Source organism: Haliotis rufescens, unplaced genomic scaffold, assembly GCF_023055435.1.
Source record: "Haliotis rufescens isolate VD_foot unplaced genomic scaffold, xgHalRufe1.0.p SCAF_3, whole genome shotgun sequence".
In the NCBI taxonomy this organism is placed as follows: Eukaryota; Metazoa; Mollusca; class Gastropoda; order Lepetellida; family Haliotidae; genus Haliotis; species Haliotis rufescens.
In genome coordinates, this window is record NW_025964001.1 from 8442428 (window position 1) to 8470331 (window position 27904).

Genomic DNA, 27904 nt, shown 5'->3' on the forward strand with positions numbered 1-27904 from the left:
GACACACATAATTATTGTTTTCTGTCTCGAATCTTTTGATCCTTTCTACCTTCGACATGACGACTGCTGTGGTGTTCACGTGTTTTGTAGTGAGCGAAGGTATGAATCTTCAATATTCCAGCTAAATCTGTGACTAATTTATTCGAAAACGGTCCCCGAAACTCTTGAAAAATATTACTATAACTCAGACTGCTGAAAAAACGATATTGCCTCCCAAAACAATTCATCGTAAGAAGGTGTTTTTCTCCCAAAAAAACTTCAGGCTCACAGCATTAAATACAGAAAATAATCTGTTTTTTGGTAGCTGCAGCTAGATAAATATATCATCTCGATTCATATAACTGGTGCGTGTTTGCTCAATGTGTTTGTGATACGGTTTAGCTCTACGTCCTCTATACAGAGTGACCCGTTCGTGTCTCGCTGCACACGTTTCTGTCGTTGCTTTGACAAAGTACGGTTGGGAACACGACATGCAAATTTACGAGTCTGAATAACGTTAAATTCCATACTTAAAGGAAATCTAATAAATGTCCGTGGTAGTAATCCCCCCTGTGTTCTTCCATGATTTCAACGTTTAAAGGCTAATAACGTTGGGCGGAGCTCATGCAGTTACAACCTGACATATGGTCTACGTTAACGAAATAATGTAGGAATAAATGCAATGACATAAATACATAAAGAACGAGATTTACGTCTTGAGTAAAGGACTCTGACTTAATTACTTATTGAATTCAACTGTTTTGTTATTCGATTCAACTTTTCATAATACATGATTGTATCTAATCATGGAAGAGACAAACAACTGGGTAGAAGATCATGTGATAAAGGTACTTGTACCTTTACGATCGTCACATTGACATAATATGCAAGTCAAGCCTGCCGTCATTGATACTCGAGCTTCTAAATGTCAATAAAGATATTACAATATATGTCTGAAACAATAGTTTATAATTAAATACCTATTGCGTTTGTTTGTGACAATATATTCATGACAATATGCACATTTCTTTTCATGTAGTTTCATGAATTGTAAAATCGGTCCTTCAATTTACTTATGTCTGTTTGCTAAGTTGTTATGATTTAGTCGTAGATGATGATGACATGATCGAACCATCACAATACTAACTTTGATAAAAGCGTCAAAACCTTATCCATAACAATATGAACTATATTTCATCTGTATGCAAAAGATGTGCCTTCGTTAAATCTTTTAATGTCATCATCGAAGCAGTCAGGGTTGCGGCCTAGCCAACGCCCAAAACATCCGATATCAAACTTCCGCATTTCCTCTATTTGACGCTATGTCGTCTGTTACTTTCTCGAGAGCCCTTGCCTCGGCGTGTATTAGAGACCTGGCTGGTATTAGAGACCCAGCGTGCATTAGAGGAAATATAGATATGTTTTACAGTTCACATTGGCTGATCGATCGGCAGCCATTTTCTATGAATTGATATGTAGGCTAGCTATGTATTCATACGCACGTTATTTGAAAGGGGTTTCCGTAGTAAAACGAAAACCTCTTTTTAACCAATCAGAATCAGGCATTCATCAATGTCATGGTAGAATATCAGATAGAGATGATGCAATAACGATTAACCAACTATATTCAAAGATTCCCACGTGATTCCATGTATAATTCTCTCCAGGAAGTTTTGTGAACATTTGAACATTCTTAAAAATGGTCTCTTAAACCAGAGACCATAAAAACATTATTTATGGTCTCTGCTTAAACCTATGATCATTGGTTTTCAACATAATGTCCTACGAGGTCCACATACCTTTGTCAACGATGTTTGAGTGCCTTCATCTCACAAGTGTAAAAAGACATCCACAGCAGAGATGACGTCACCATCGTTTGCATAATGCTTGCCAGACAGATTATACTTCCAGTTTGGTATGAGGGTGAAATCTGACTGTGCCAATCTGGCGAATACGTAGGATGTTCAATGAGTTCAAAGTCACAGTCATGCTCTTATTATATGGTAGTGTAATTTATTGTTAAACAATGTTGTGGTTGTATTATATTGTTTCTGTTAAGACGCCCGCATGGATTGCTGTTGGAGTTCAGTTTCAGTTGGAGATTTTTTATGCCAGTAGCCATTTTTGGCCATGCTCATCAACACTTTGACCAGCAGAAATACGCAACCTTCTTGTGTATTTGGTTCAAATGCAGCCTGTAAGAATGGAAGTATTGAAATTACCCCATAAAACTATTAAAGGTGTACATTTCAGCCACCACTCGTACATGGAGCGGACATTTGTCAGACACCTTAAAATCACAAATCTCACGGTTGACCTCGTCCGACGCCCAATGCATGTTACCCAAGTGGTAAAATAGAAAGGTTGAACGGGAATCACGCACGTTGAGCCGCCGAACGCTAACACCGTATTCGTGCGTGCGTGATTCCCGTGCAACCTTTCGAGTTGAGTTGATTGGTTCAACTGTGTCATATTGCCCTGTGACGCGCGCAGGGGTAGCATTATGCAGATGGCTGTTACAATGAATGCTCGTTCCACCCGTGACGATCAGGTCTGGTTGTTGATGAAATATAGTGATAGCTAAATAGTCAGATTTTTTTTATTCAAGCACCGATTGCCTTTAAATGTAATATCCAGTTATGTATGACTGTTTAATAACCTCATACCAACTTTGACTGGAGTAGGTCCAATAGTTTTTCAGTACTATTGTAGTAAACGTCGGTACCTTAAATTAATTTCCAGACTATAGATTACAAGTCTAAACATAAGGAATTCATTATTTTTTCAGACTCGCTGTGCTATCTCCAGGCAATAAAAATTCTTCGTGTCAGCCATGTTGGGATCGTTGGTAACACTTTGGCTACTGCTGCTGCTGCTGCTGCTGAGGCACCACTCAACAAATCTGACACCCCTTCTTATACCCTACAGTGACTATAAATCTGTAATTAGATGTTACATCAGAAATCGCATGCAGAGGAAGTTGGACACCCAATTGGGTATAAATATATTACATGAAATAAAACCAAAAATCGGTTACACCCACTTGGGTTGTCAGTCCAGATTTGAAGTGGTCATATTAAGACGATGTCGTATTGGTCATTCTCGTTATACTCATGGATATTTATTAAAAGGTGGCGATCCTCCATTCTGCACCCCTTGTGATGAAAGAATCATGGTCAAGCATGTCCTGCTTGACTGTATTGATTTTTCCATCACAATGGATAAGTATCTCAAAGTTACAGCCATCAATGATCTTTTTAAACAGGTAAGTTCTCATTTAATTCTTGTTTTTTAAGGAAATTGATTTGATTGATAAATTTGGATTGCTTTATTTTGTCAATAAATAAAATTAACTTTTACAATTGGTAGTATAAATAAATCGCTGAGATTGCTAGTGGCTATATCCTCGAAGGGGGTTAAGGTAATTAAAATTATTGTCCCCCTGTTAGGTTATGTGGGACCTCGTCTCTCAAAGTATATTAACTTCTGCCACGTTTTTAATCGTAGTATATGTGTTGTTTTAATGTTTGGCCAAATTTGTCAGCCATCGCCAACAACTGATGGGATGATGTAAATCCTGCTGGGGTCCATGCAGGTAGCAAAAGTACTGTCCCCATGGTCCGCAGTGTGTTGATCTGCTTACAGTTGCTGGCGATCTACAGCCCATTTTTATATTGTGTTGTTGAATGCTAATTACTTTTACAAGCTCTCAAACTAGTTTTATGTAAATATGTGATATTCTACTTATTATACTGTCCGTTGACGACAGAATTTGATACAGTTTAAATATATATTATTAATGTCAAAATTTGTCTCATCACGATATGGCTGAAATATCGCCGATGTGACGTTAACCATTAACTCACTCACTCTATTGTTGGCCCTTTAGAAAACCTCATATACATTGCCTAAGTGAAACTACATATACATAAATATGTATAGAAACTTGTTCGAGGTCAAGTGTCTTTGTAACAATCTAATATATAATATTAAGGTAACGAACACGAACATATATATATATATATATACACGAACATATATATACTCGTGTTCGTTTCTCAACTGATCGCGTAATTTTGTTTCAGATGTGCAAGATAATCAATCAGCATATTTTCGGTTAATCCTTTGATTGATGTTGCTTTTTTGTAACTCAACTGTTTATTCCTCTCTTACTGCGCTGTTGCGTGCATATTACATATCATACATTTCATCAAGTGAATGACGACGAATACACAGGTTATACCATGACACATGGATGGCAACAAGGAAGTAGTTATCGTATTATCCACGCAATCCACAATCCGTAAATGCTTTCAGTGCAGAGATACTCTTTTTTATTAAACTATAACCACCAGGGCTATTTCCATCCGATGAGCTTCTATCGTTCTTTTTGTCTGTTTGTTTAGGTTGAAGAAATTAATTAACATGCGCCCTTTGCAATATCGAATTCTTCATAGATCTCGGGTGACCAATCAGTGTTGAGAAATGCGTATGGATATTGCTTCAGAGTATATTTATGCTGTCTTTACAGACGGTATCTCAGTCTTTTGTCACGCTTAGTCGCGTGAGCGAGCAGATCGACTCAAGGCTGCTGGTGACCCACAGCGGGCAGTGTCAGACACCCGGGAATAAGCCAAAAATTAGTGCCCTTATAACATGCAAAAGAGGGGTATTTTATGTGTGATTCGCGTAAGTGAAAATGCAAATATGGGTATAGATCAATAGGCACGTCACAGCAAGTGGCACCTTATGCACAATCAAGGCACTAGTACACACATATCACAGTCACTAACACCCTACACACATATCACAGGTAGCGGCACCTCACACGCATATCACAGATAGTGGCACCTCACACACATATCACAGACAGTGGCGCCTTACACATATGTCACAGTTAGTGACACCTTACACACATATCACATGTAGTGACACCTTGTTCACATATCACAGGCAGAGACACCTTACACAGATGTCACAGACAGTGGCGCCTTACACACATATCACAGGTAGTGACGCCTTACACACCTTTCACAGACAGTAGCACCTTACACGTAAAAGCAGGTAGTGACACCTTACACGTAAATGCAGGTAGTGACACCTTACACTCAAATGCAGGTAGTGACACCTTACACTCAAATGCAGGTAGTGACACCTTACACGTAAATGCAGGTAGTGACACCTTACACGTAAATGCAGGTAGTGACACCTTACACGTAAAAGCAGGTAGTGACACCTTACACGTAAATGCAGGTAGTGACACCTTACACGTAAAAGCAGGTAGTGACACCTTACACGTAAATGCAGGTAGTGACACCTTACACTCAAATGCAGGTAGTGACACCTTACACGTAAAAGCAGGTAGTGACACCTTACACGTAAATGCAGGTAGTGACACCTTACACTAAAATGCAGGTAGTGACACCTTACATGTAAATGCAGGTAATGACATCTTACACATTAATGCAGGTAGTGACACCTTACACTCAAATACAGGTAGTGACACCTTACACGTAAATGCAGGTAGTGACACCTTACACTCAAATGCAGGTAGTGACACCTTACACGTAAAAGCAGGTAGTGACACCTTACACTCAAATGCAGGTAGTGACACCTTACACGTAAATGCAGGTAGTGATAACTTACACATAAATGCAGGTAGTGACAACTTACACTTAAATGCAGGTAGTGACACCTTACACGTAAATGCAGTTAATGACATCTTACACATTAATGCAGGTAGTGACACCTTACACTCAAATGCAGGTAGTGACACCTTACACGTAAAAGCAGGTAGTGACACCTTACACGTAAATGCAGGTAGTGACACCTTACACTCAAATGCAGGTAGTGACACCTTACACATTAATGCAGGTAGTGACAACTAACACGTAAATGCAGGTAGTGACACCTTACACTCAAATGCAAGTAATTACACCTTACACGTAAATGCAGTTAATGACATCTTACACATTAATGCAGGTAGTGACACCTTACACTCAAATGCAGGTAGTGACACCTTACACGTAAATGCAGGTAGTGACACCTTACACTCAAATGCAGGTAGTGACACCTTACACGTAAATGCAGGTAGTGACACCTTACACGTAAAGGCAGTTAATGACATCTTACACATTAATGCAGGTAGTGACACCTTTCACTCAAATACAGGTAGTGACACCTTACACGTAAATGCAGGTAGTGACACCTTACACTTAAATGCAGGTAGTGACACCTTACACGTAAATGCAGGTAGTGACACCTTACACGTAAATGCAGGTAGTGACACCTTACACTAAAATGCAGGTAGTGACACCTTACACATTAATGCAGGTAGTGACAACTTACACGTAAATGCAGGTAGTGACACCTTACACTCAAATGCAGGTAGTGACACCTTACAATCAAATGCAGGTAGTGACACCTTACACGTAAATGCAGTTAATGACATCTTACACATTAATTCAGGTAGTGACACCTTACACTCAAATACAGGAAGTGACACCTTACACGTAAATGCAGGTAGTGACACCTTACACTCAAATGCAGGTAGTGACACCTTACACGTAAAAGCAGGTAGTGACACCTTACACGTAAATGCAGGTAGTGACACCTTACACTAAAATGCAGATAGTGACACCTTACACATTAATGCAGGTAGTGACAACTTACACGTAAATGCAGGTAGTGACACCTTACACGTAAATGCAGGTAATGACATCTTACACATTAATGCAGGTAGTGACACCTTACACTCAAATGCAGGTAGTGACACCTTACACGTAAATGCAGGTAGTGACACCTTAGACATAAATGCAGATTTGTTTGCTTGTTGTTTAACGTTGCACTCAGCAATATTCCAGATATATATGTAATGGCGACGGTATGTAAATAATCGAGTCTGGACCAGACAATCCAGTGATTGATATCATGTGCATCGGTCCACGCAAGTGGGATCGATGACATGCATCAACCAAGTCAGCGAGCCTGACCACCAGATCCCGTTAGTCGCCTCTGTCGACAAGCATAGTCGCCATTTGCAGCAAGCATGGGTTGCTGATGCAGGCAGTGGAACATGAACCATAAATCACATGCACGGATAGGCAGTGATACACGCACCCTACGGCTATCGTTATTTTGATACAAGCTGTTCTCATGAATTATCTCTCTGTGTTGTTGTGTACTTTGTAATTGGTATTATGATAGTCGAAGTAAAATAGGTCAACTGTGTGCCTGAACTGGCAATCATTATCTCTACAAAATATTAGAAAATGAAATAGTTTCTTCTGCATCTTATCTTTTCATTTGATAATCAACAAAAGTAATATCAACTGAGTTCTTTTCCCCCGTGCCTGTTTTCTTGCAGTTACAGCGTCAACACAAACGGCGATCGAAATGAATGATGCGAAAGTAGTCCCGTGAAGGTCAGGGTTCACGGTCAGAAACAAACATGAAATTGGTGTGCGCACTAATATGAGAAATATGTGAAACGAGATGTTTCATCTTTTGGTAATAGTTATTAACGAGATGAACAATGTGTCCAGACATATATCCACCAAACACTGACATTCTTTAAAACAAACAGTGTGCATGTTTTCACACAAAAACCAGTAAGACCGGTTGATACGGATACCACCCAACAGCCTCCGCTACAATACATGTCGATCTGACCTTGACACTGACTGTGCATGTATGTAACTGGTGCAGCTGTGTCTGAAAACTAACTCTTCCAGATGTAGTACTGATGTTAACAGAGTGATTCGGACTTGCATTAACACAAACGTCGCCATTTTGAATTGCCCTTCATGGTCACATGATCGTATTCAACACATGTTGGGAAGCAAGGACACAGCATGACCTCGTCATCTAACATACTCCCTTATTTGTGAACATTTACTTGACGTCGGCGTAATTTAACCCATAATTTTGAATTAAACTTCATCCACCAGGATGTTTTCAATCATCTGGTGACTGTCTCTTTAGTGTAGTGGTAGAGTGGAAGGTTCTACCAAAAAGATGGTACTTGTTGTTACCCTGTCTGGCGCTCGTCATTAAGGTGAAGGTGAAATTGGGTTTAACGTCGCGTCCAAGATTATTGCACTTATATAGCGACGTGCATGCACGTGTGTGTGGCTGCTTGTATTAGTCCGGACAAATGCCGATTTATAGTGCTAGCTCACTGAGATACCATGCCCCAGTTTAACATGAATACCCCACTCAGACACAGTATACTGACTCCGAGCCGACCAGTTCTTGTTTTAGCCCCTTTATGCCGATCGCCAGACAGGGTAAAAACAAGTACCATCTTTTAACGTCTTTTGGTATGACGCGGCCGGGGATCGAACCCCGGACCTTCCCCGCGGTCCTCGTCATTAAGGGGCTTTTTTTAGGGCTTTTCAGTACACTGTGTCTGAGTGGGGTATTCATGTTAAACTGCGGCATGGTGTCTCAGTGGGCTAGCACTATGAAATCGACATTGCCTACAACGCGATGAACCTGACGGTTAAAGTGGTTGGCTCGTCACGTCGAAGACCCCAGTTTGATTCCCCACTTGGGTACAATGCGTGAGACCCATTCTTGATGACATGGGTGGAATATTGTAAACAAAAAAGAAAACCCATGTTTACCCGTTCTTTTTATACTAGGGTCTTTCTCAGGCCATGGGCTTACATGTGAGTTTCCCGCACGTTTGTTATATTGTGCATGCTCTTTATCGAGTTGTATGATGTATTTTATATTTAATCCCCCGAGTAATTAAAACTGACCATGTTTGTCAATACTTTGTGCTGTGTATTTTAACATGACGAATTATGCTCCTTGTACTCGGAAATGGAGCTGGCTGAGCTAGCCAAAATATGTGATGTTATTGCAGATTTAACACCAGGCTGTGCATACATGTAAATTTAATGGTTGTTGATGAATACCAAGTTATTTAAAAACATACATATAACATTATTATAGAAGACTATGGCAAAACTATTGTTTTGTGTAACCGATAGGAGGCCTGCTTGCGCCCAAGAAGTGTTGATAGATTAGTCTCTTCCAATATTGGTCATGGGGCGATCGGGTAGCCCAGCGGTTAAAGCGTTCGCTCGTCACGCCAAAGACCAGGGTTCGAATCCCGACATGGGTACAATATGTCCCCCGCCGTGATATTGCAGGAATATTGCTAAAAGTGGCGTAAAACCAAACTCACTCACTCACTATTGGTCTAACTTTAGTGTTGTGTATTAATGAAAATTGAGTAATCTGCATTAGGAGAATTAAATTTACTGTGCGTGAGGACAAGGTTTGCACAAGGTCTAATTGAGAAATACATGCTTTTGCAATGTGCCATAAGTGAGAACGAGTGAGTATGGTTTTACGCCGCTTTTAGGAATATCTCGTAAATGGTAATGGTAAATTAGGAACATTTATCACCCATCTGTGTCTCTCAAAGTCTTGAGAATATATAAATTGTTTTAATGGTCGATTCGTGTTTGGAATTACAAAAGTAAATCAATGCTTTTGAAAAGCCCGTGTTTCTACTGTCACGAAGATAAATGTCATTATTCTAGCGAATTCACGGAACACTAGATATGGGCTTCACGCATTGTACCCATACTGTGAATAGAAACCGGGTCTTCGGCTTGTCAAGCAAACACTTTAACCACTAGGGTAACGCACACACATGACACACACAACTGACAAAAAATCTAGACTTGCCAAGTATTGTAGGGAGTTGCTTACAGTTATTTTAAAGTCTGTACGGGAGAGTGGTGGGTGGTTGTGGCAAAAGTAAGCTGGCTGATGTACTGCTGTATACATAGTGGTCCCTCAACGGCGCTGCGAGATCCACAACAGGTTAGTCTAAATCTACCCTCATTCCACATTGCGTAACATAACACTGAGGCTTTGTATTCTTAAGCTATTCTATTTTAAGATCCGATGTACCATGACTATTAAGAACGGATCATGTAAACAGACAAAAACTTGCGCTTTGAAAAGACCACCTGTTGAATAATAACTGCGCCGGGTTGCTATAACTAGACGACAAACGACAAAAGTTTGTATATCTCGCCTTGCTCCCGGACATATGACTGAAACACGGTCACAAATTTAGAAACCTCGCAAGCAAGCTTCAGGTTAGTTCAGTGTTGATTATATTGCTAAATTATTCATTATGCAGTTATATGTTCCAAAGGCTGAGTCTATGTACTACTAAAGAAGTAGTTAATGTAAAAAAATAAACAATTAATCTGAGCTAAAAGTGCCGAGCTTGGTGTGAGCAATGATATGAACAAAACGTCCACTGTCAAGGCATAGCGATAACATAACGATTTGCGACCTACCTTTATTATTCATCCTAATGTTTTATATATGCACGTCTGCACGGTGGTGACCCGCTAAATATTGCATGTCTTTTTACTGTCATAATTGGACGTATACATTTTAAGAAACAAATTGTTGTGAACTTATATTCATATGTGCCAGCGCATCAACAGAGAGATGAACTAGACACGGCTTACTCACGCATTACCAACTCTGAGATTTAATGTCTGTCTGACGTGTTGTGAATTCTTACTCGAGTTACACCATAATGCAGTGTCGTTCCTCCAGCAAATCTTTATTTTAAGATATCCCTGTATTTAAGACTGCAGCTCGTGTCGCAGGTTCTCGTAATGTAGTCAACGTTTGGTATGATAGAGATCAAGAATATAACATTCACATTCGCGATTCACACGAATACGTCGAAATAAACACAACAGAGTCTTGCAATACTCACCCACCTATAAAGTGAGGTGAGGTGAAATGAGGTTTAACGTCGCGTCCAAGATTATTGCACTTATATAGCGACGTGCATGCACGTGTGTGTGTGTGTGGCTGCTTGTACTAGTCCGGACTGATGCCGATTTATAGCGCTAGCACACTGAGATACCATGTCGCAGTTTAACATGAATGCCCCACTCAGACACAGTATACTGACTCCGAGCCGACCAGTCCTTGTTTTAGCCCTTTAATGCCGAGCGCCAGACAGGGTAACAACAAGTACCATCTTTTAACGTCTTTAGGTTTGACGCGGCGGACGCTCTACCACTAGACCACGGAGGCGGTCCCCACCTACAAAGGCCGACATGGGGCTTGAATAGTTAAAGAGATAGCCACAACAATATACTATCAGATAATAAATATATGTTCAGGGACTTGATTGCATTTGACTGGCTAATCAAGTTTATGTTTCCATAAACCTACTAGAGACCCACTTTCGCAGGTTGAGTTGTATTGCGCTGAACGATGTCAGTGACTGCTCAACCTTGTCGTACTTTTTATGTTGATAGTTGAATAAGCGGTCTGTGGAGTTATTATTGTTGACTTATTTATTACAAGAATATTCTACTTATTGAGTTTTTAAAAGCACAAGGACCAGCAAACATAGGGATTAGGGATAAATAATGTATCAACAAGTGTCATACATCATGAGGTTATCCGCATACGTGTCACCTAGCGCGTCTCTCGCCAGTCGAACCCCAACACTGTCAGTTTATATGTCTTCACGCATACATTCAAAATGTATGGTATGTTTCTGTATGTCTAGAGCTAGCTACACATTGACATATCTTGAATAGAAACCGGTTTGGTAACTTGAAATATATGCAGGTATGTCATTCAAACGTATACGTCTCAAGACAATGTTCATTATACCTGCTCAAGCGTATACACGCTCTCCGTGTATCTGTCATGTCCCTAGTCGGACTTCTGCATTCATATCACGCACGTAAATGTATCAACGTAGATCAGGGCTGGTTGAAAGGCTGTTCACACTGTAAAATGTGTTTTGAATTGTAAACACATACAAGACGTGTTAAGATCTAAACGGAATACACATTTTGTGTGCTCAATCTAAACACGTTTAGGATCTAAACATATGAAATGAGCTATCGTCTCACAGCCTAAACACTACCTAAACACAACATCCCCATAATCTAACACTTTAAACATAAAAGTATATGTTTAAGCATGTTTAATTAAAGTGCATATTATCGCGCAATAAGTCAACTATGGATAAGAGGTATAATACATATTGACATTAGATGTGCACATCAGATGCACGGGCACTTGCATAACACATATTCCACCTGGACTCACAACGAACGTGGTACAATGTTTACATAGAAATGTAAAAAAACCACAAAAAAACAAGCTAGGTTAATGATGTCTAGGAAAACTGACACTTGTGACGACAATATTCTCTGTAGTAGTGGTGGGGGGTGAAGGACTACGAGACAAGAAATTGCAGGTTAGTATAGTGTAAACATGTTTGTGAACATGGAAGTATTGTCGGCGTCTGACTGATGGTATTTCTCTCATCCAGGAAGCTGACAATGAAAGTATATCTAATTATTACGATATACACTTAACCATTTTAAGCACACACACCCTCTTACCAACCAAACACACTCATTAAATTCTAAAAAACATAGAAAGCACGCCTTTATTATTACCAACATTGAATTACAAAGGGTGTGTGGGGGGTGGGGTGGGGGGTGGGGGGGTGTTTGGGGGTGGGGTGGGGGTGGGGGTGGGGGGGTATACGGGTCTTTCCTAGTTCCAGAGTCCAAACACGTTTAACTTTTAAACACAATCTTAAACCTGTTTAGACCTAAACTAGTCAAAATTAAGTAACATGGAACAGCCGGAAGACGCCTCCTATGTATATTTACGTATCTTTGTTTTTCTTTCCACAGAAACTGCAGATATGGGCAATTTTGAGTTAATGGAAGGTAGCAAAGACAGTAAGTCTGACACTACATCCAAACGATATGTCTACATCACCGGAATATTTGCTATAATTGCCGGACTGGGTATCGGTATCATCATTGGTCGCTACGCAATATGCCCTGCCCAGTCAAAAGACGGGAAACCGGAAGTAGTACCCGACAAAAATGGAGTCTTTTTGCCTGGAGTCTCGGAGGTGATAATTAAAGACGGTGATCCTAAAATAGGAAAACAACTTTTGGACGCAGTGGATAACACACGAATTGAAAGCTACCTCAAGTAAGATCCTTATTCTTGATAATTGTACAGACAATTTTCATAATATCGTCTAAGACCTTTTCTTTATACAATATGAATATTCAACTGTTATATTTAATGTTGAATGTTTTATTGCGTCTGTTTGAACCCGTAAAGATTCGGGTTAGAATTGGTCTTCAGTGTACCTGTGTGTGGTATAGCACACCACTGTTAGTGGTTAACAAGTATTTCATTGCTTGACAAAGCTGTCACTTTATCATATAATGGGTAGGTTTCTCGGCAGGATAAAGCCAACGGATAAAAACGATATCCGTTGGGGTCATATGCGGATAGAGATGCAAATATCAAAGGTCACGTAGGACTACTTTCACTGTTTATAAACAAACATGGCGTTGCCCTCGTCATTCGGCGATCGAGTCAGAATTAACCATCGGGAATCTGGATAAACTACAGGGATAATTGCTATCATTATCAAAAGAACAGTCTAATATACTGAAATTCAGTGTCTAACTGTGACGTAGCTAAGGGATTTTATAAGTTTTGGCAACTTTGGAGATATAAATTTCGAAACAATTTTGCGAGGGCACGAGGCCTAGCCAAGCGGGATCAGTAGCCATATCTGTGCTTGTAGACCTCTGCGCCCTTTAAACCTTCTCCACAAATCAAAATAGTTGGATTTGTCAGAAATATGTTTGACTTGTTACCTTGTTTCGTTTTGTCGATGTGTGTACATCTGACTACACTTCTTAACGTTATGACAGGACAGACCGACTGTCAACAACGTCTGACCGTGGCCGTGACGTCTCATAGACTAGGGTTAGAGTAGCTTCCCTTTGACAAAGGGCAGTTACTCTAGCGGACAGACCGATGGATTGCCGCGAAAGGCAATTAAAAACAACTGTTGTTTTGCGTATATGTTGCTTCGCCACTGTATAAGAAACAGATTTCAGTTGGAACTATATTGGCTACTGTCACTATCCGACTGACACATCACTTACCCTTTGACGTAATAAATATTAATGCGCGCATTCCAGGAAAACTCGCAATGTTTCGGTAATGTCTGTGAGAGAGGGAAAGCGATTTTAAAGCACAGAATTAACGAATGACATTATATGATAAAGAGGTTATCACGCTTGTGTGTTTGGGGATGGTAGATATCCTGTATTAGGAATAAACACTATTAGGAATAGGCTCGCTAAATACAATGTTTATTCCTAATGCAGGATATTTACCATCCCCAAACACACTCGCGTGATAACCTCAATGTATCTTTTCTATTTATTGCTTTACAAAGGACAGTTAACGTGTAGAACATCAATCACTGATGCCAAATCATGATAAAAGTTGCATTGATGCTTAAGTATTTATATTAATAAAAACTTTTTACTCTCGATGCCTGTTTAAATATCATTAAAAGGATACTATTCATGAATAGATAAAGAAACTTATTAGCTTTAGCATTGGCGTCACTTGGAGGCTGTTAACCAGAGTACCGCACCCAAGAAGTTCAGTAGGTGTGATGGGAAACACAGGGCAACCAAAGGTTGACCTAAATCAGTTAACTTGGCTAACATTGATCAACCAAGGATAGTTTAGTCAACACAGTGGGTTCCATTTCTGATGTCCCCGCCGCGATATGTTGAATGTTGGCAATGTGAAGGTATTTATTCATCTTTTTAAGCAAAGATTATTTGATAACCTTCAACAATCATGGTGTAGTTCCATCAATAGTATATCTGATACCTTTTATTATAAACATTTTAAATCCCTGTTAAATGTAAAAAAATATCTTACACTCCCCATACCAGTACATCTTAGAATATGTATGACTCGTTTCAGATGTAGCAAGTTTAAACTTGCAGTTGTCTTGGGGAGATACACAAATGTCCCATACACTGAACGATTATGTAAATATTGTATAGAAAATGGTATATCTTTTATTGAAGATGAATCATAAAACTTTGATGTTGTATATAACACATGTTTATATCTACATAAAGTCTAACGGCTAAGAGAAACTTAAATCGACTACTTCCTTGGCATGCGTAGTATGCGCAATATTGTCTTTGGCTTTTTCAACAGATGCACACAATTTGACGTATTACCTTTAAAGGTGATCCTTAGCAAACTTTGAGTAGTATTTATCACGATGGAGTGAAAACAGAAGACCAAAACCAGGAAACGGAAAACCAGGACATGTGACTGAAAGCGACACCGCCAGGGCACGATGTCATGCACGTATTCCGAAAACTGCGTCCACTTAGTCGTCTCTCACGACAAGCATAAGCTACTAGGGACCGGGTCCCGTTCCACAAAGCGATCGTAGAAGTCGTAAGTCTATGTTACAGTGTGGGCGTTACCTTAACGCTATGATCGCTTTGAACGGACCCAGTTATACATCGAAACCCAGAGGATTTACCGATAAAAAATACTGTTACAACTAATTATTGACACGATAGTCTGCTGGGGACGAGGAACCACAGAAGGAAAAATGTTAGGAACCGCTACTTGCTATAATATACAAACAGGTATCTTAATTTTTGATTGTAGGTTTAGGAAGGTTCATGTTTTGCCTCCGTGGTCTAGAGGATAGTGCGCCTGCCTGGAGAGCGGAATCTCATACGTTATAAGATGGTACTTGCTGTTTACATGCCTTGGGATCGGCATAAAGGGGATAAAACAAGGACCGGTTGGCTGGGAGTCGGTAAACTGTGTCTGAGTGTGTATCCATGCTAAAACTGCGGCATGGTATCTCAGAGGACTAGCACTATTAAACCAGCATTAGTCCGGAATACTACAAGCAGCCACACACACACACACACACACTCACTCTCTCTCTCTCTCTCTCTCTCTCTCTCTCTCTCTCTCTCTCTCTCTCACACACACACACACACACACACACACACACACACACACTTGCATGCACGTTGATGTTCGATATTGTCAAGCGCCTACAGACGCCTATCTACATTTCAGACACCTGTCAAGCAAGCCACACGTTGCAGGATCTAAAAACAATCTTGACCTTGGTAACTGGATCAAGGATAAATGGATGGAGTGGGGGTTTGATGACGTCAAGCTAACGCCGTATGACGTCCTTCTGTCCTTCCCCGATCCCAGTAACCCCAACGTGGTGCGCGTCCTGAACGACACAGGCGGAGTGGTGTACCAGTCTCCTTTGAAGGAAGCTAACCTGACTGGCGAGGATGACCCTGATGCGCTGCCGCCATACAATGCTTACTCCCCTGCAGGCTTGGTGGAGGTGAGCTAAACGAACATCAATTTATCATGTTCTCGGCCAAAGTATTTTGAATGTGTCCTTTTTATCGCACTGTATTAACACTTTTCAGTAACCTTAGGAAACAACTGCAAGCAGAACAGTAGCCTATAATATTATCATCTTAGCGAAAAAATGGATTTTGTCACTTGGCGTACAATTCCCTAAACAGTTCAGCTCCAGTCACGTGACCGTCTATAGTTTCCTTGCCACCTATGTATACACGTTCGTGTATAAAGTAATAGCTTGGTTGAAAGTAAAGTACGTTTGTGGCATTATATGATCTTTGTTGTTTAACGCCGCCGATTCCTTAGTGAGTTTTGTTTTGTGCCGCAGCGAGCAATATATACAGCTATAAGCAGTAGGCATGTACATAGTCTGGGCCTGTTAAACAAATGGAACATTGATTGCATCCACAACAACCAATGCCATCACGGTACGATCACACACAAATAACATAGTCGGACTCGTCTCTTTATAACACAAATGTCATCCTTTCTGCCTAATACGGGAAACTATCTAGACGCCAGCTCAAATTTGATTACCGACAATGGAATACGAATATCTAAAAAATCATCACTGACAGTTTTAAACATCGAGAAACCATCAGTTATCAGTGTTTAAAGGCACATCTTTAGGTATCTTGAAGATGCTATGTTCTACTGTTAGAGTGAGTGAGTGAGTGAGTTGGGTGTAACGCCGCTTTTAACAGTATTCCAGTTATATCACGGCGTGTCAGCTTAATGTGGGAAGATAGCCCGAAGTGATGCAGGTCTCAGACGTTCACCACTTCGGTGAAACCCACGAGCACGGGTATGGTGCTGACAAACCTAGAAACATAATCAGGGCGAACCGGGATTCGAACCCACAATCATAGGTTTCTGGCGTGCCCAAGGGACGCAACTCTACACAGTGAATCGCGGCGCCTTAGAAGACTGGGCCACCCGAGCCCCTTCTACTGTTAGATAAAAGTGACAAACCCATTTCCATAATGATAAGAAATGTTTTCTAAAAGAATTCCGTGTACATTTGTAACCTGTGTTTATGAATCACTATGTAATACTGATGATTCCAGGTATTCGCGAAAAGGTAAGCGTGTCGCGCCCCTATGGGGTCATCCGTCATAAATACATGCAAAGGCAAGGCAATTGTTCACCTGAAAAAAACAAAATATGGTATTGTATCAGACATATTCTTTGTCACTGACGCTTCAAATTTGGAAATGTCATCCACATATCTACCATAAAACATTTTTTAAACTTTAGCAAGGCATTGAATGTTGTAACCCTCATCAAACAGCTTTTGAGCAAGAGTTCTATGATGACCTTTGAAATCTTCATAGAAAGAGCATGCTCGATTGTACCTCAAAAGTTGGGACATGTAGACACTAAACGCTGGAGTTGCTGGAATATTGCGCAACATGAAGGGAAACATCGTATGACCCGAACCTCAACAGTCGGCTCTAGTCAGTTCAGCACTGGAATTCATTAGGAACTCTGTTTTTTACATATTTACACTAGGTTTTCGTTGCCAGGGTGACATGGTGTATGTTAATTACGGGCGAGTGGAGGACTTTGACTGGCTGGAGAAGAACGTCAGCATGAACGTCACGGGGAAGATCGTAATCGTCAGATACGGGAAGATCTTCAGGGGAAGCAAGGTAAAGTGTATAATACCATCAACCGGTTTCACTACCACAGTGTACGAGGAGTGTTACCCACAAGAACTCGATTCAAATTAAAGTTTCACAAACAGTTACCAAACTTTCCAAGGCTTCATCACTGCTTCGATAGCTAACAACTCTTTCTCAACATGTTTGGCAACAACTGCATCCCACGTCAAAATAAGTGATCACTAGGGATTAATTGGTAAGGACCACAAGAGCACACAAACATCTTAATGTCGATGTCCACTCCGGGTTAATCACTCTACAGGTCCCTTTGTCCTTCCGATAACATAGGTTCAGATAGCCGCGGACCACGGCGCGACTGGTGTCATCATCTTCTCAGACCCAGCTGACTACACGTGGAAGGGCGACCCACGTGTCTACCCGGAAACATGGTGGCTTCCAGGGTCAGGGTCACAAAGGGGGACAATCTACACTGGTGATGGCGACCCGCTAACACCAGGATATCCAGCAATCAGTAGGTTTGACGACACACAAGCGCAATGCAAATAAATGGATTCTTACACGAGTATCAGTACGATTAACACACATATGTAACAATTACTTTCTAATCAACGCATTAGGATAAGCTGGTGAGGAGATGTTGAAAACAGCGTCCATGAGCGCAGAGAGGAAATCAACAATGATAAGCTGTGGCATCATGAACAGTGTGACGTCACTCCATATCACGCCAACAATTAGAGAGCGTGAACTCATTAGTAAATATGTGCTACTTATAGATTTCTATTAACTCGCTTATCTTGAACCTTTCAGAAACTGCTTATCGGTATCCTGAGAATTCTACTTTCGTTAAACTACCTAAAATCCCAGCACATCCCATCGGATATGATATTGCTGAGAAGATCCTCAGGTAAATCATTACGTTTTTAGTTTCAACAAAATCAGTAAATGCGCTGTTGAGTCACTGGATTTTCCGATCCATCACTTGATTACCTGCTCAAGCCTCGACTCTTTACAGGCCGCCAGGCAACAAACTAACAATTACTTTTGTATAGAAATTGTGTAAGAGGCGGATACTAACGGTAGGGCAGGACATACTTGCCCTTTTCACGAACACCTCGCGTCATCACTGATTTTCAGTGATCCATTCACATATTGTCCACCGTTATATGGCCTCAGACCACAATTAATTACCTTCTTTGCTATCTACAGTGACATGACAGCCCAAAATAATTATTATCAGTCGTAGGCTGTTCTCCTGTTGCATGCTGACCAACCTGCCACTTGTCACTTAAAACGCAAAGTTTCGTCCAGCATCCACCACCTTGCTTTCGCAGTAACCACTGTCAACAATGCTCACCGGAAGTTTCGAGCCGAAACACACACAGCGGCCTTCAACTTGGGGTCAAATCATGGGAAGCTGGAATCAATACCTTCACAGATTGGGGCTAACAAAAAATTGACAGCAAACTACAATGTCTTATCTTTCATTTAAGCTATCACAAGTCACTCCAAAAAAATTGCCACAGGCTGAACAGCCCATTTAAACAGGGTACTATATTCTCCTATTTTCCTTCCGGTTCATGGTAAAACTTAGGGGGGATAACTGTGGTCTGGGGCCATATAGCCTCACGCCTCTGGTCTCGGCGGAGAATCGAGACTGGTTGTTATTTGGCGTTGGCATTTGATTAAGTCAGATTCGGTCGTCACGCCAAAAACCCGGGTTCGAATCCCGACATGGGTACAATGTGTGAAGCCCATTTCTGGTGTCCCCCGCCGTGATATTGCTGGAATATTGCTAAAAGTGGAGTAAAACCAAACTCACTCACTCACTCACTAATTAAGTCAGATATCTTGGAAATCAGTTTTTATATCGCGTAGCTATTACTCTTGTAGTGTCTGGACTGTCCGCTCTATGGGAAATACAATGAACATTAGTCTTTTAATCTGTTTATTGTTCATATTGTTCGACCCACAGTGAAATGGGCGGAGAGGAGGTCCCGCTTGACTGGAGAGGGGGTCTGAACATCACCTACAGACTGGGGGGAGCTCTGCAAAAGACAGGGTGGTGGGTATGATTCTCCAATAACCGTCTCTACACCATGGATGTGTACCGAGGAGAGAGGGTGGTGGGTATGATTCTCCAATAACCGTCTCTACACCATGGATGTGTACCGAGAAGACAGGGTGGTGGGTATGATTCTCCAATAACCGTCTCTACACCATGGATGTGTATACTCTTTCTTGGGAGTCACTGTTAAAGACTCCAATACCCAATGATTTGAATGTTTCAGCAGCCATATTGGCAAACTCGCTGGTAGATAGTAGTCAGCCAATGTTTGAGATAATGACAAGAACTTCTTTGATAGGCATTTAGAAGTTGGAGTACTAAGTAAGGATAAGAATTTATGGATGAACAACTTCTTTATTACAATTAAGAGCGATGTTTCGGTGTAGGTGTTAGAACTACACCGAAACATCGCTCTTAATTGTAATAAAGAAGTTGTTTATCCATAAATTCTTATCCTTACATAATGACAAGAGATTAGATTACTTGGAATTACGTATTAGAACTCATTGCATGGCAATATAGTTTCCTTTTTGGACATAAAGCCTACAGTTAAAAGTCATCCATGTTCCTTCCAATGACACGCCGTGATATGTCCCGAATACTGGTGAAAGTGGCGTTAACCCAAATTCACTCACTCACTCTATCACGTCTACCAATGACATCTAAATTGTTGAGGGCTACCGTTCCGACTTTTAATAATTGTACAATCTGTTTTGCAGATTATTAGATGAATGTAGTGGTATTTAGTGAGGTTTAACATAAAATAAGCATTTTGGATATTTTGAATTCTAGAATTTCATTGCTATTTATCATCAACCTGACAATGTCGTGTACTGATTTCAATGTGTTATTCATTCATAAAAAAAATTCTACCGTGATTATATAACCATTGTATTTGTTATTTTCTTTTGTTTTCAATAGGAAGATGCAAATAAAAATATCAACAAAGAATGAAATAAAAACTGCATATAATGTCATCGGTATCATCAAAGGATCGACAGAGCCAGGTAGGTTGTGGGAAGAGAAATAAGAGAGAGAGAGAGAGAGAGAGAGAGAGAGAGAGAGAGAGAGAGAGAGAGAGAGAGAGAGAGAGACTTGATGACGGTTCGGTAATGTATGTGTATAACTTGAGGGCGTGTGTATTAACAGGAGTTACCTCCCTTAGTGTCACTACTCGATCGGTTTTACTATTCTTGTGGTTACTTTTGCCATACTTGCAGATATGATATTGAGTGAGTGTTTAACGCTGGTTTGAACAGTATTCCAGTTAAATTATATCACGGCGTGTCAGCGAAAATATGTTATGTGCCCCATGTTTGGTTTTGGTCTTGATTCACAACGCAGAAAGCATATTTTTATCTGTAGATCGCTACGTGATGGTCGGGAATCACAGAGACGCCTGGGTGTACGGAGCTATTGACCCGTCCAGTGGAACGGCCGCCATAATGGAGTCAGCCAGAGCCATGGGGGAGATGGTCAAGAGCGGTCAGTGTTCGCAGACATTTATGTTGGCAACCATCAGCTACGTGACAAACAAGAAACCAGTATCCAGAGAATATTGAAAACAATATTTTTTTCGTCAGATTTTACAAACAAATAAAACATTTCGTTGGATGCTGGATGTCCCGGAAACAAAGCTGTGAAATCCATGTTCAGTTTCTCGGTTCAGAGAAGCAGATTGTATATCTTTAAGAAGTGACCTAAAACATATTCTATCACGAACATAAACAATCACACCCCGAAGACTTAAAAGTTTTAAGTTTTGTTTTGAAGTAGTGACCGAATAGAAATATTCCCATAACATGTCTTAAATCAGCAATCCTAAGATTATCATGACTGTCTTCCAGGCAAGTGGCGTCCCCGTCGGTCCATAATGTTCTGCAGCTGGGGGGCAGAGGAATACGGACTTCTGGGGTCCAATGAGTGGGTGGAGGTGAGTAACACAGGGGTAGAGGAGTACAGTACGCTGGGGTCCAGTTAGAGTTGGAGGGGGTGAGTGACACAGGAAGTAGGGGGGTACGGTTTGCTGGGGTCCAATGACTGGGTGGAGGTGAGTACAGTCCGCTGGGGTCCAGTTAGTGAGTGAGTATGGTTTTACGCCGCTTTTAGCAATATTCCAGCAATATCACGGCGGGGGACACTCTCTATTATTCCAATGGCAAAATTGTTGTTATTAATATAGTCCAGATGAATGTTAATGCTTCGTGTGTTTAAAATTAAATTGGACTGATGTGCAATTTAGACTGCTTCTTGTTATAATTATATACTATTTCCAGCAATACCGGAAAAACCTGAAAGAGAGGTCTGTGGCTTATATCAACGTGGATATCTCTGTTTATGGTAATAACATCCCAATATCCATCTTGTCAAATAGAGTGATTATTATTCTAACTATCATAACGTTGTAACACAGTCCCAAAGACCTATTAAGAAGAACATAATATTAAGATATTATTTACCATACACAAAATAGTGTGTGGTAAAGGAACATATATCCAATCTCCTGTCTGCCTGCAGGGAACTACTCGCTGAGAGCCTCCAGCACGCCTTTGATGTACAGGGCAACGTATGAAGCAGCAAAGAAGGTAAACCATTTAACCGAGAACACCTATCAATAGCTATGGGTTGGAACTCGAGCAGATGGATCCTCAATCCTTGGTCGGGTTTAAGGGAACCCCACACTTATTTTGAATACAATGGCTGTAGCAGAAAGGGCTATTTTTATTTGGGAATTGATAACTGTAGTGTAACGATGAACAATTCAACAAATTGTGAAGCAATAAATAGAATTAGGCCTCGGTAAATGCCGGACTACATAATTGGAATCATATTTGTGACTTTGAAAAATCGCAACACTGTACTGGTAGTAAAGTTTGACCAATGGTCTGTCATAATGACTCTCGCGAAAGTATGCGAAACATTATGGGGCAATTTGAGCATTTTATCAGATATGAATTTCTGCGTGTGGCAATAGTTGCAGGTGGACATGTGGATGTGGGTCCGGAATTAACTCTCCTTCTACTGTCGTCTTCGTGGGTACTACAAATTGTTAATAGCATTCCTACTCCTTACGCCGAGGATAAACTTGTCAGGGAGTCGATCCACATTTCGCTCCGATTATGATCCTTGGTCTGCGTGATCGTGCTTACAATATAGTCGGAGTCGTACAATGGACTCAGCTTTTAGCAGACATTTCTGACGCTCATGGACATAGTTTCCATGCTTGTATTTTCATTAAGGTGTTCAATGACAGTAACCTGCATCCCTTGGAACTTTGACCTCTCAGTGAGCTCACACTGTGGTAAACAGTATTGCTTGTCGAATCCATTAACAACAGTTTCATCTAAAATATAATTTACGCTTTCTGAATTCTTTCAGGTTCCTAACCCCAATCCTGCCGAGGTTGCCGCCGGGCGAAAGACAGTGTACGATACCTGGCTTCACAGCTACCCACTGAAAGATGAGAATGACGTTTCAATGAACCTTCCAAAGTGAGATTATCGTTTCTTTATTATTTGCGTATGGTTCGGTCGGGGCCCCTCGTTACCAACGTGTATATACCACATCGGGCAGCAATGGAGTAGCCATATTGCATAGCTTAACTTAATTAACATACTGTTCGGGCAACATGGTTACTGATTTTGAGAAAAGCTCATCAGATAAAATGTATACCATTTGAAATATAGAGACATTAAATAAAGGTCTTGGTCGGTGGAATGTATTGTCTGAGGTGATGTTGTTGTTCACGCTATCACTCTTGACAATCTCCCTCGCTTCCAGGATAGGGGACTTGGGTTCTGGGAGTGACTACGCCCCCCTTCTTCAGAAGGCTGGGATCACAGCGGTGGACATGTCCTATATATACAACACGGTACGCCATCTAAACAATAATGTCATTTTGTAACCAAATTTAGTTTTGTACATCCTGCTGATAAACAACATGTGACCCTACTTCATCATTACTTATCTCACAGTAATATGATATACATGTAACTTCCACATGTAGTCTTTGATGCAAATGTGCATGCTATTTATGGCGATTGCAGTATGTACTGACATTCATTTTCTTCCAGCACAAATACAAGGTGGACTTTTATCCCTTGTATCATTCTTTGTATGAGACGTTCTATGCAGTGAAAAACATCATGGACAAACAGTTTGAGGTGAGTACGAAAGTCTGAACTACAATAGTCAAGGAATGAACTATGCATCTATTGTTTACAAATCCTTTTCCCATGTACGAAATGTATGCAGTCTTCCATTTCCGGGGGCCGAAACCACTTGATTTATGAGTGGCAGACATAGTTTCCAATGTCTCAGCAACTCTTGCTTCTTGATGAAGTCGACCAAAATGGGACTTTTCCCTTAGGATGGAGGTAATTACTTACCATGACATAAAAGTAAGAGTGAGAGTTAGCGTCGTGCAGTCGTGGCGTAGATTGACACCATGGTTTGCCAGTCGTGAAAGGAGCCACAAGAGTTGAGTCCTTTTGGCGCGTCAAAAACCTATGATCGTGGGTTCGAATCCCATGTGTACCCTGATTATGCTTCTAAGTTTGTCAGCATCATACTTTTGCTCAAGAGTTTCACGAAAGTGGTGAATGTCTAAACCCTCAAAGTTTCTGACTGCTTCAACTCTGACTACACTTTAGATGAGACTTTTAATTTTGTACCAACAGTTTCCCCACATGGGTACAATGTGTGAAGCCTATTTCTGGTGTCCCCCGCCTAGACATTGCTGGCATATTGCTAAAAGTGACCTAAAACAGTACTCACTCACGCACTTGTACCACCAGTGCTACATTTCAGAGAAAGAATGTTTGAAAGTATTGACACATAGAGAAGCTAACCCTCGTGTCTTTTGATATCAAATATATCAACACGAGTTGATAAACTTGGAAACTGAATTCCGATGCTTGCCGAGGATGTTTGCCACTTTTATCAACGAGTGTTGATATATTTGATATCAAAAGACACGAGGGTGAGATTTTATTTATCATTCCAACATCATTCTTCCAACTTTTTCAATTTGTAGACAGTAATTAGCAGTGTCTTCAGTGTAAAAGTACTGCTAACAGCTTCAGGAGCAGAGCCATTAGTGATGTTATTTTATTATGACGTCATGGTAACCAGTGATGTCACAATGGTCTGCAAAGCATGTGATGTAATTTCATTGCAGCGATATCTACAGTGTAAATATCGCTTGATCTCATCCAAGCGATATCTCCTGTGGGAGCCAGTTTTGGATGATAAAAAAGATAATACAAATCGTCTCTGCCCCTTAGTATCACCGCGCCGTGTCCCGAATGGCTACAGAGCTTGCACGTTCTCTTGCCGACTCCCTCATCATCCCCTTCAACGTCAGCGACTACAGCTGGGCCCTCAACAAATACTGGACTGCCATTGGCAAGGACCATGGGGAAAAACTTAGAACACGCATATCGAACTTTGGTATGTTTCACGGATATATCGTCTATGCTTGTGCGCAATATAACATGACTACACACACAGTTTGTAAAGCTTGTCGTCGTGTACCTACTCATTGCTTGTAGATGTAGTATATACTTTCTAAGGCGTTCCCTGTGGGGATTCCGGCGTAGAAATGATTATTTAAGTTAAATATCTAAGATATATTATAAGAAAACTGTCAGTGGCGTTGTATTACAGGATGACATAAAGACGACCGTGAGAAGGTCAACCTTATTATTATTAGTATTATTATTATTATCAATTATGACCCTTTATCCTGTCAGTTGAATACCTCCTCTTAAATCCTACATCATTTTGTTATGAAGTCATAGCCAATGCAGTGATTCAAATGACATTTTGGGGTGTTCATTTCCAGATGACCTCGGCTCAGTGATTGCAAACTTCAGTAAGGTGGTTGATGCCTTCAATGAAAGAGTCGCCACAATGAACAGGAATGAGTACGTAAACCAGATGTATTTAGTATACGACATGACATAATTCGTTTTCCCACCAAACTAACCAAGCTCCTCACAGCGATAGCCCGTTCGCGGTACTCTCTATACTATCGTTGCCACCAGTCAAACTTCCCAATGTGATAGGTGGTCACAGCCATGCTTGGAGTTAACTCACAACCGACGGACCGTTATGCTTATAAACAAGCGATGACTGCCTAGACGCCGAATACTCTTATCCTAACTAAACTATCTTCTTTGTCATTTTACATTTCTATTGTTGATCATAAATAATTTTGAAATACGTCCCGTTAAATACTAATGACATGTTGATTAAAAAGTCAAGGATGATTCAATATGATTGACAGTTGAGAGTAACTTATAAACCTAAACAAAAAACGATACGCAAATGCACTTGAACACAAGAACTACAGAATTCTAATTACTGAAATTTCTGCGTAGTATTTGTTCGTTGACCTACACCTGCATATCTGTTTCAGCCCTATGGCTATTCGGGCTGTCAATGACCAGCTGACATTATTGGAGAAAGCGTTCTTGGACAATGATGGTTTACCAGGCAGGCCCTATAAAAAGTAAGAGATTAGTTATTTGCCTTGGAAATCGTGTTTTAATCCATTATAACGTACCTCTACGTTGAGGTAATATAATTAATTTACTTTACTGTGGGTATTCTGAAAAACCGAGATCAAGCATTTACACTCATACTTTCAGACACCTCCTCCTGGCTGAGAGCAGCACAGACTCCTACGCCAGTAGTAGTTTCCCTGGCCTGGTTGACCTGCTGTTTGAGATAGAGAAGGCCCCGGATGTGGATGCACGCTGGGAACGTGTCAAAAGACATTTCTCCGTCATTCTGTTCACCATCGACTCGGCGGCGTCAACACTACGGGATGTCATACGATTCATTCCAGAAAATGAATAACTTCCTTTCTTTTCATGCAGTTTTAAGTAATATTCGCTTAACGATAGAAATAAGGTCAGCATTTTATACATTTGAAAGTCGTTGTTGCCAGTTCCGCTCTACATGGTTATTCTGGTTTTCTGGGTTGACGTTTTACCCTATTACAACATTGTTACCCAGATAACACTATTATTCTTGGATTTCCAATGTTGGCCCAATGAAGCGAAAACTTTTAGTTTGAAATATTTAAAATCCAAGATGTACTATAGCTCGCCTCCAACTTTCGACGATAATTGAAGATAATTGAATCCAGAATATTATGTTCCAGAGGAACATTTACTATAATAATTTCTTGACAGGTGCCAGATATCCCTTGTCTAATGGTGTGACAGTTTGATACAGAGCATGCACATGTAGCCATATTCATGATTATATTTACAATCCATTATTATATATAAGCATTTTCTTTTTGTAGAAATATTTTGCAATGTTATTTTCTATATATTTATAGAATCCGTTCAGCACAAGTATTTAGCTATTTACCATAGTGTTCTATGTTCGGTGCACCCTTTGTTTATAATTTAGTTCTTTTGGTTGTGTTGTATGAACCTATATAATCTGCGTACCCATCAAGCAGCAATGTACAGCTGACACGTAACATCATGAACACTGTCCCTACATGTATCGGATTCCTTATATTAAACAGAAGTGTATTCAGCTCAAATAAGACTTAATGATTAACCAGATTCAGTTGTATTTATGTACGATCGTTGATGGATAGTTGAGTGATGAGGTTACAGAATTTCTACACTTTCATTTGCCCTTGGTAATAAAGATGTATTGTCGATAAGGTAAAACGTTCTTATTGTTTTTCAGTACAATGATCTCTGTATGCGTGTGAAGAGCGTGGATATCATGATTTTTAACGTGGACCTTGGTACTTACGTATCATTACGCAAAGACAAGAGTAAATAGGTATTCGGGTCAACACTAAAGTTATGATACAGAACGTCAAGGCATGAACGCAAGAAATCGATCATCTGTCGAAATAGAATCCACCATGCACAAAAAAGCAAACAGGGGATGAAAACTA

General features: G+C 40.5%; 1 protein-coding gene across 2 annotated transcripts; it reads left to right on the forward strand.

Moving 5' to 3' along the window:
* Positions 1-9670: 9670 nt before the first annotated feature.
* Positions 9671-27661, forward strand: LOC124140946 (N-acetylated-alpha-linked acidic dipeptidase 2-like). Of its 2 annotated transcripts, none has more exons than XM_046508789.2 (19): positions 9671-9822; positions 12705-13014; positions 15970-16255; positions 17805-17930; positions 18231-18414; positions 18711-18807; positions 19876-19965; positions 20890-20975; positions 21334-21453; positions 21816-21901; positions 22245-22308; positions 22486-22553; positions 23347-23459; positions 23749-23839; positions 24042-24131; positions 25254-25419; positions 25814-25895; positions 26390-26482; positions 26622-27661. In XM_046508789.2, exons 2-19 carry the CDS (start codon positions 12716-12718, stop codon positions 26830-26832), a joined length of 2352 nt encoding a protein of 783 aa, XP_046364745.2. In that variant the 5' UTR covers positions 9671-9822; positions 12705-12715; the 3' UTR covers positions 26833-27661. The 2 variants fall into 2 exon arrangements, with proteins under 2 accessions (XP_046364745.2, XP_046364744.2); XM_046508788.2 differs by lacking the exon at positions 9671-9822 and adding an exon at positions 9950-10103.
* The last annotated feature ends 243 nt before the right edge of the window (positions 27662-27904 follow it).

What these genes read in the sequence shown, in the direction of transcription:
- LOC124140946 (XM_046508789.2), top strand. Translation starts at nt 12,716, where the DNA reads ATGGGCAATTTTGAGTTAATGGAAGGTAGCAAAGACAGTAAGTCTGAC. An exon ending in CAAAGGATCGACAGAGCCAG is followed by an intron (nt 20,976 to 21,333) that starts GTAGGTTGTGGG and finishes TTTTATCTGTAG; the next exon opens with ATCGCTACGTGATGGTCGGG. An exon ending in GTTTCAATGAACCTTCCAAA is followed by an intron (nt 23,460 to 23,748) that starts GTGAGATTATCG and finishes CCTCGCTTCCAG; the next exon opens with GATAGGGGACTTGGGTTCTG.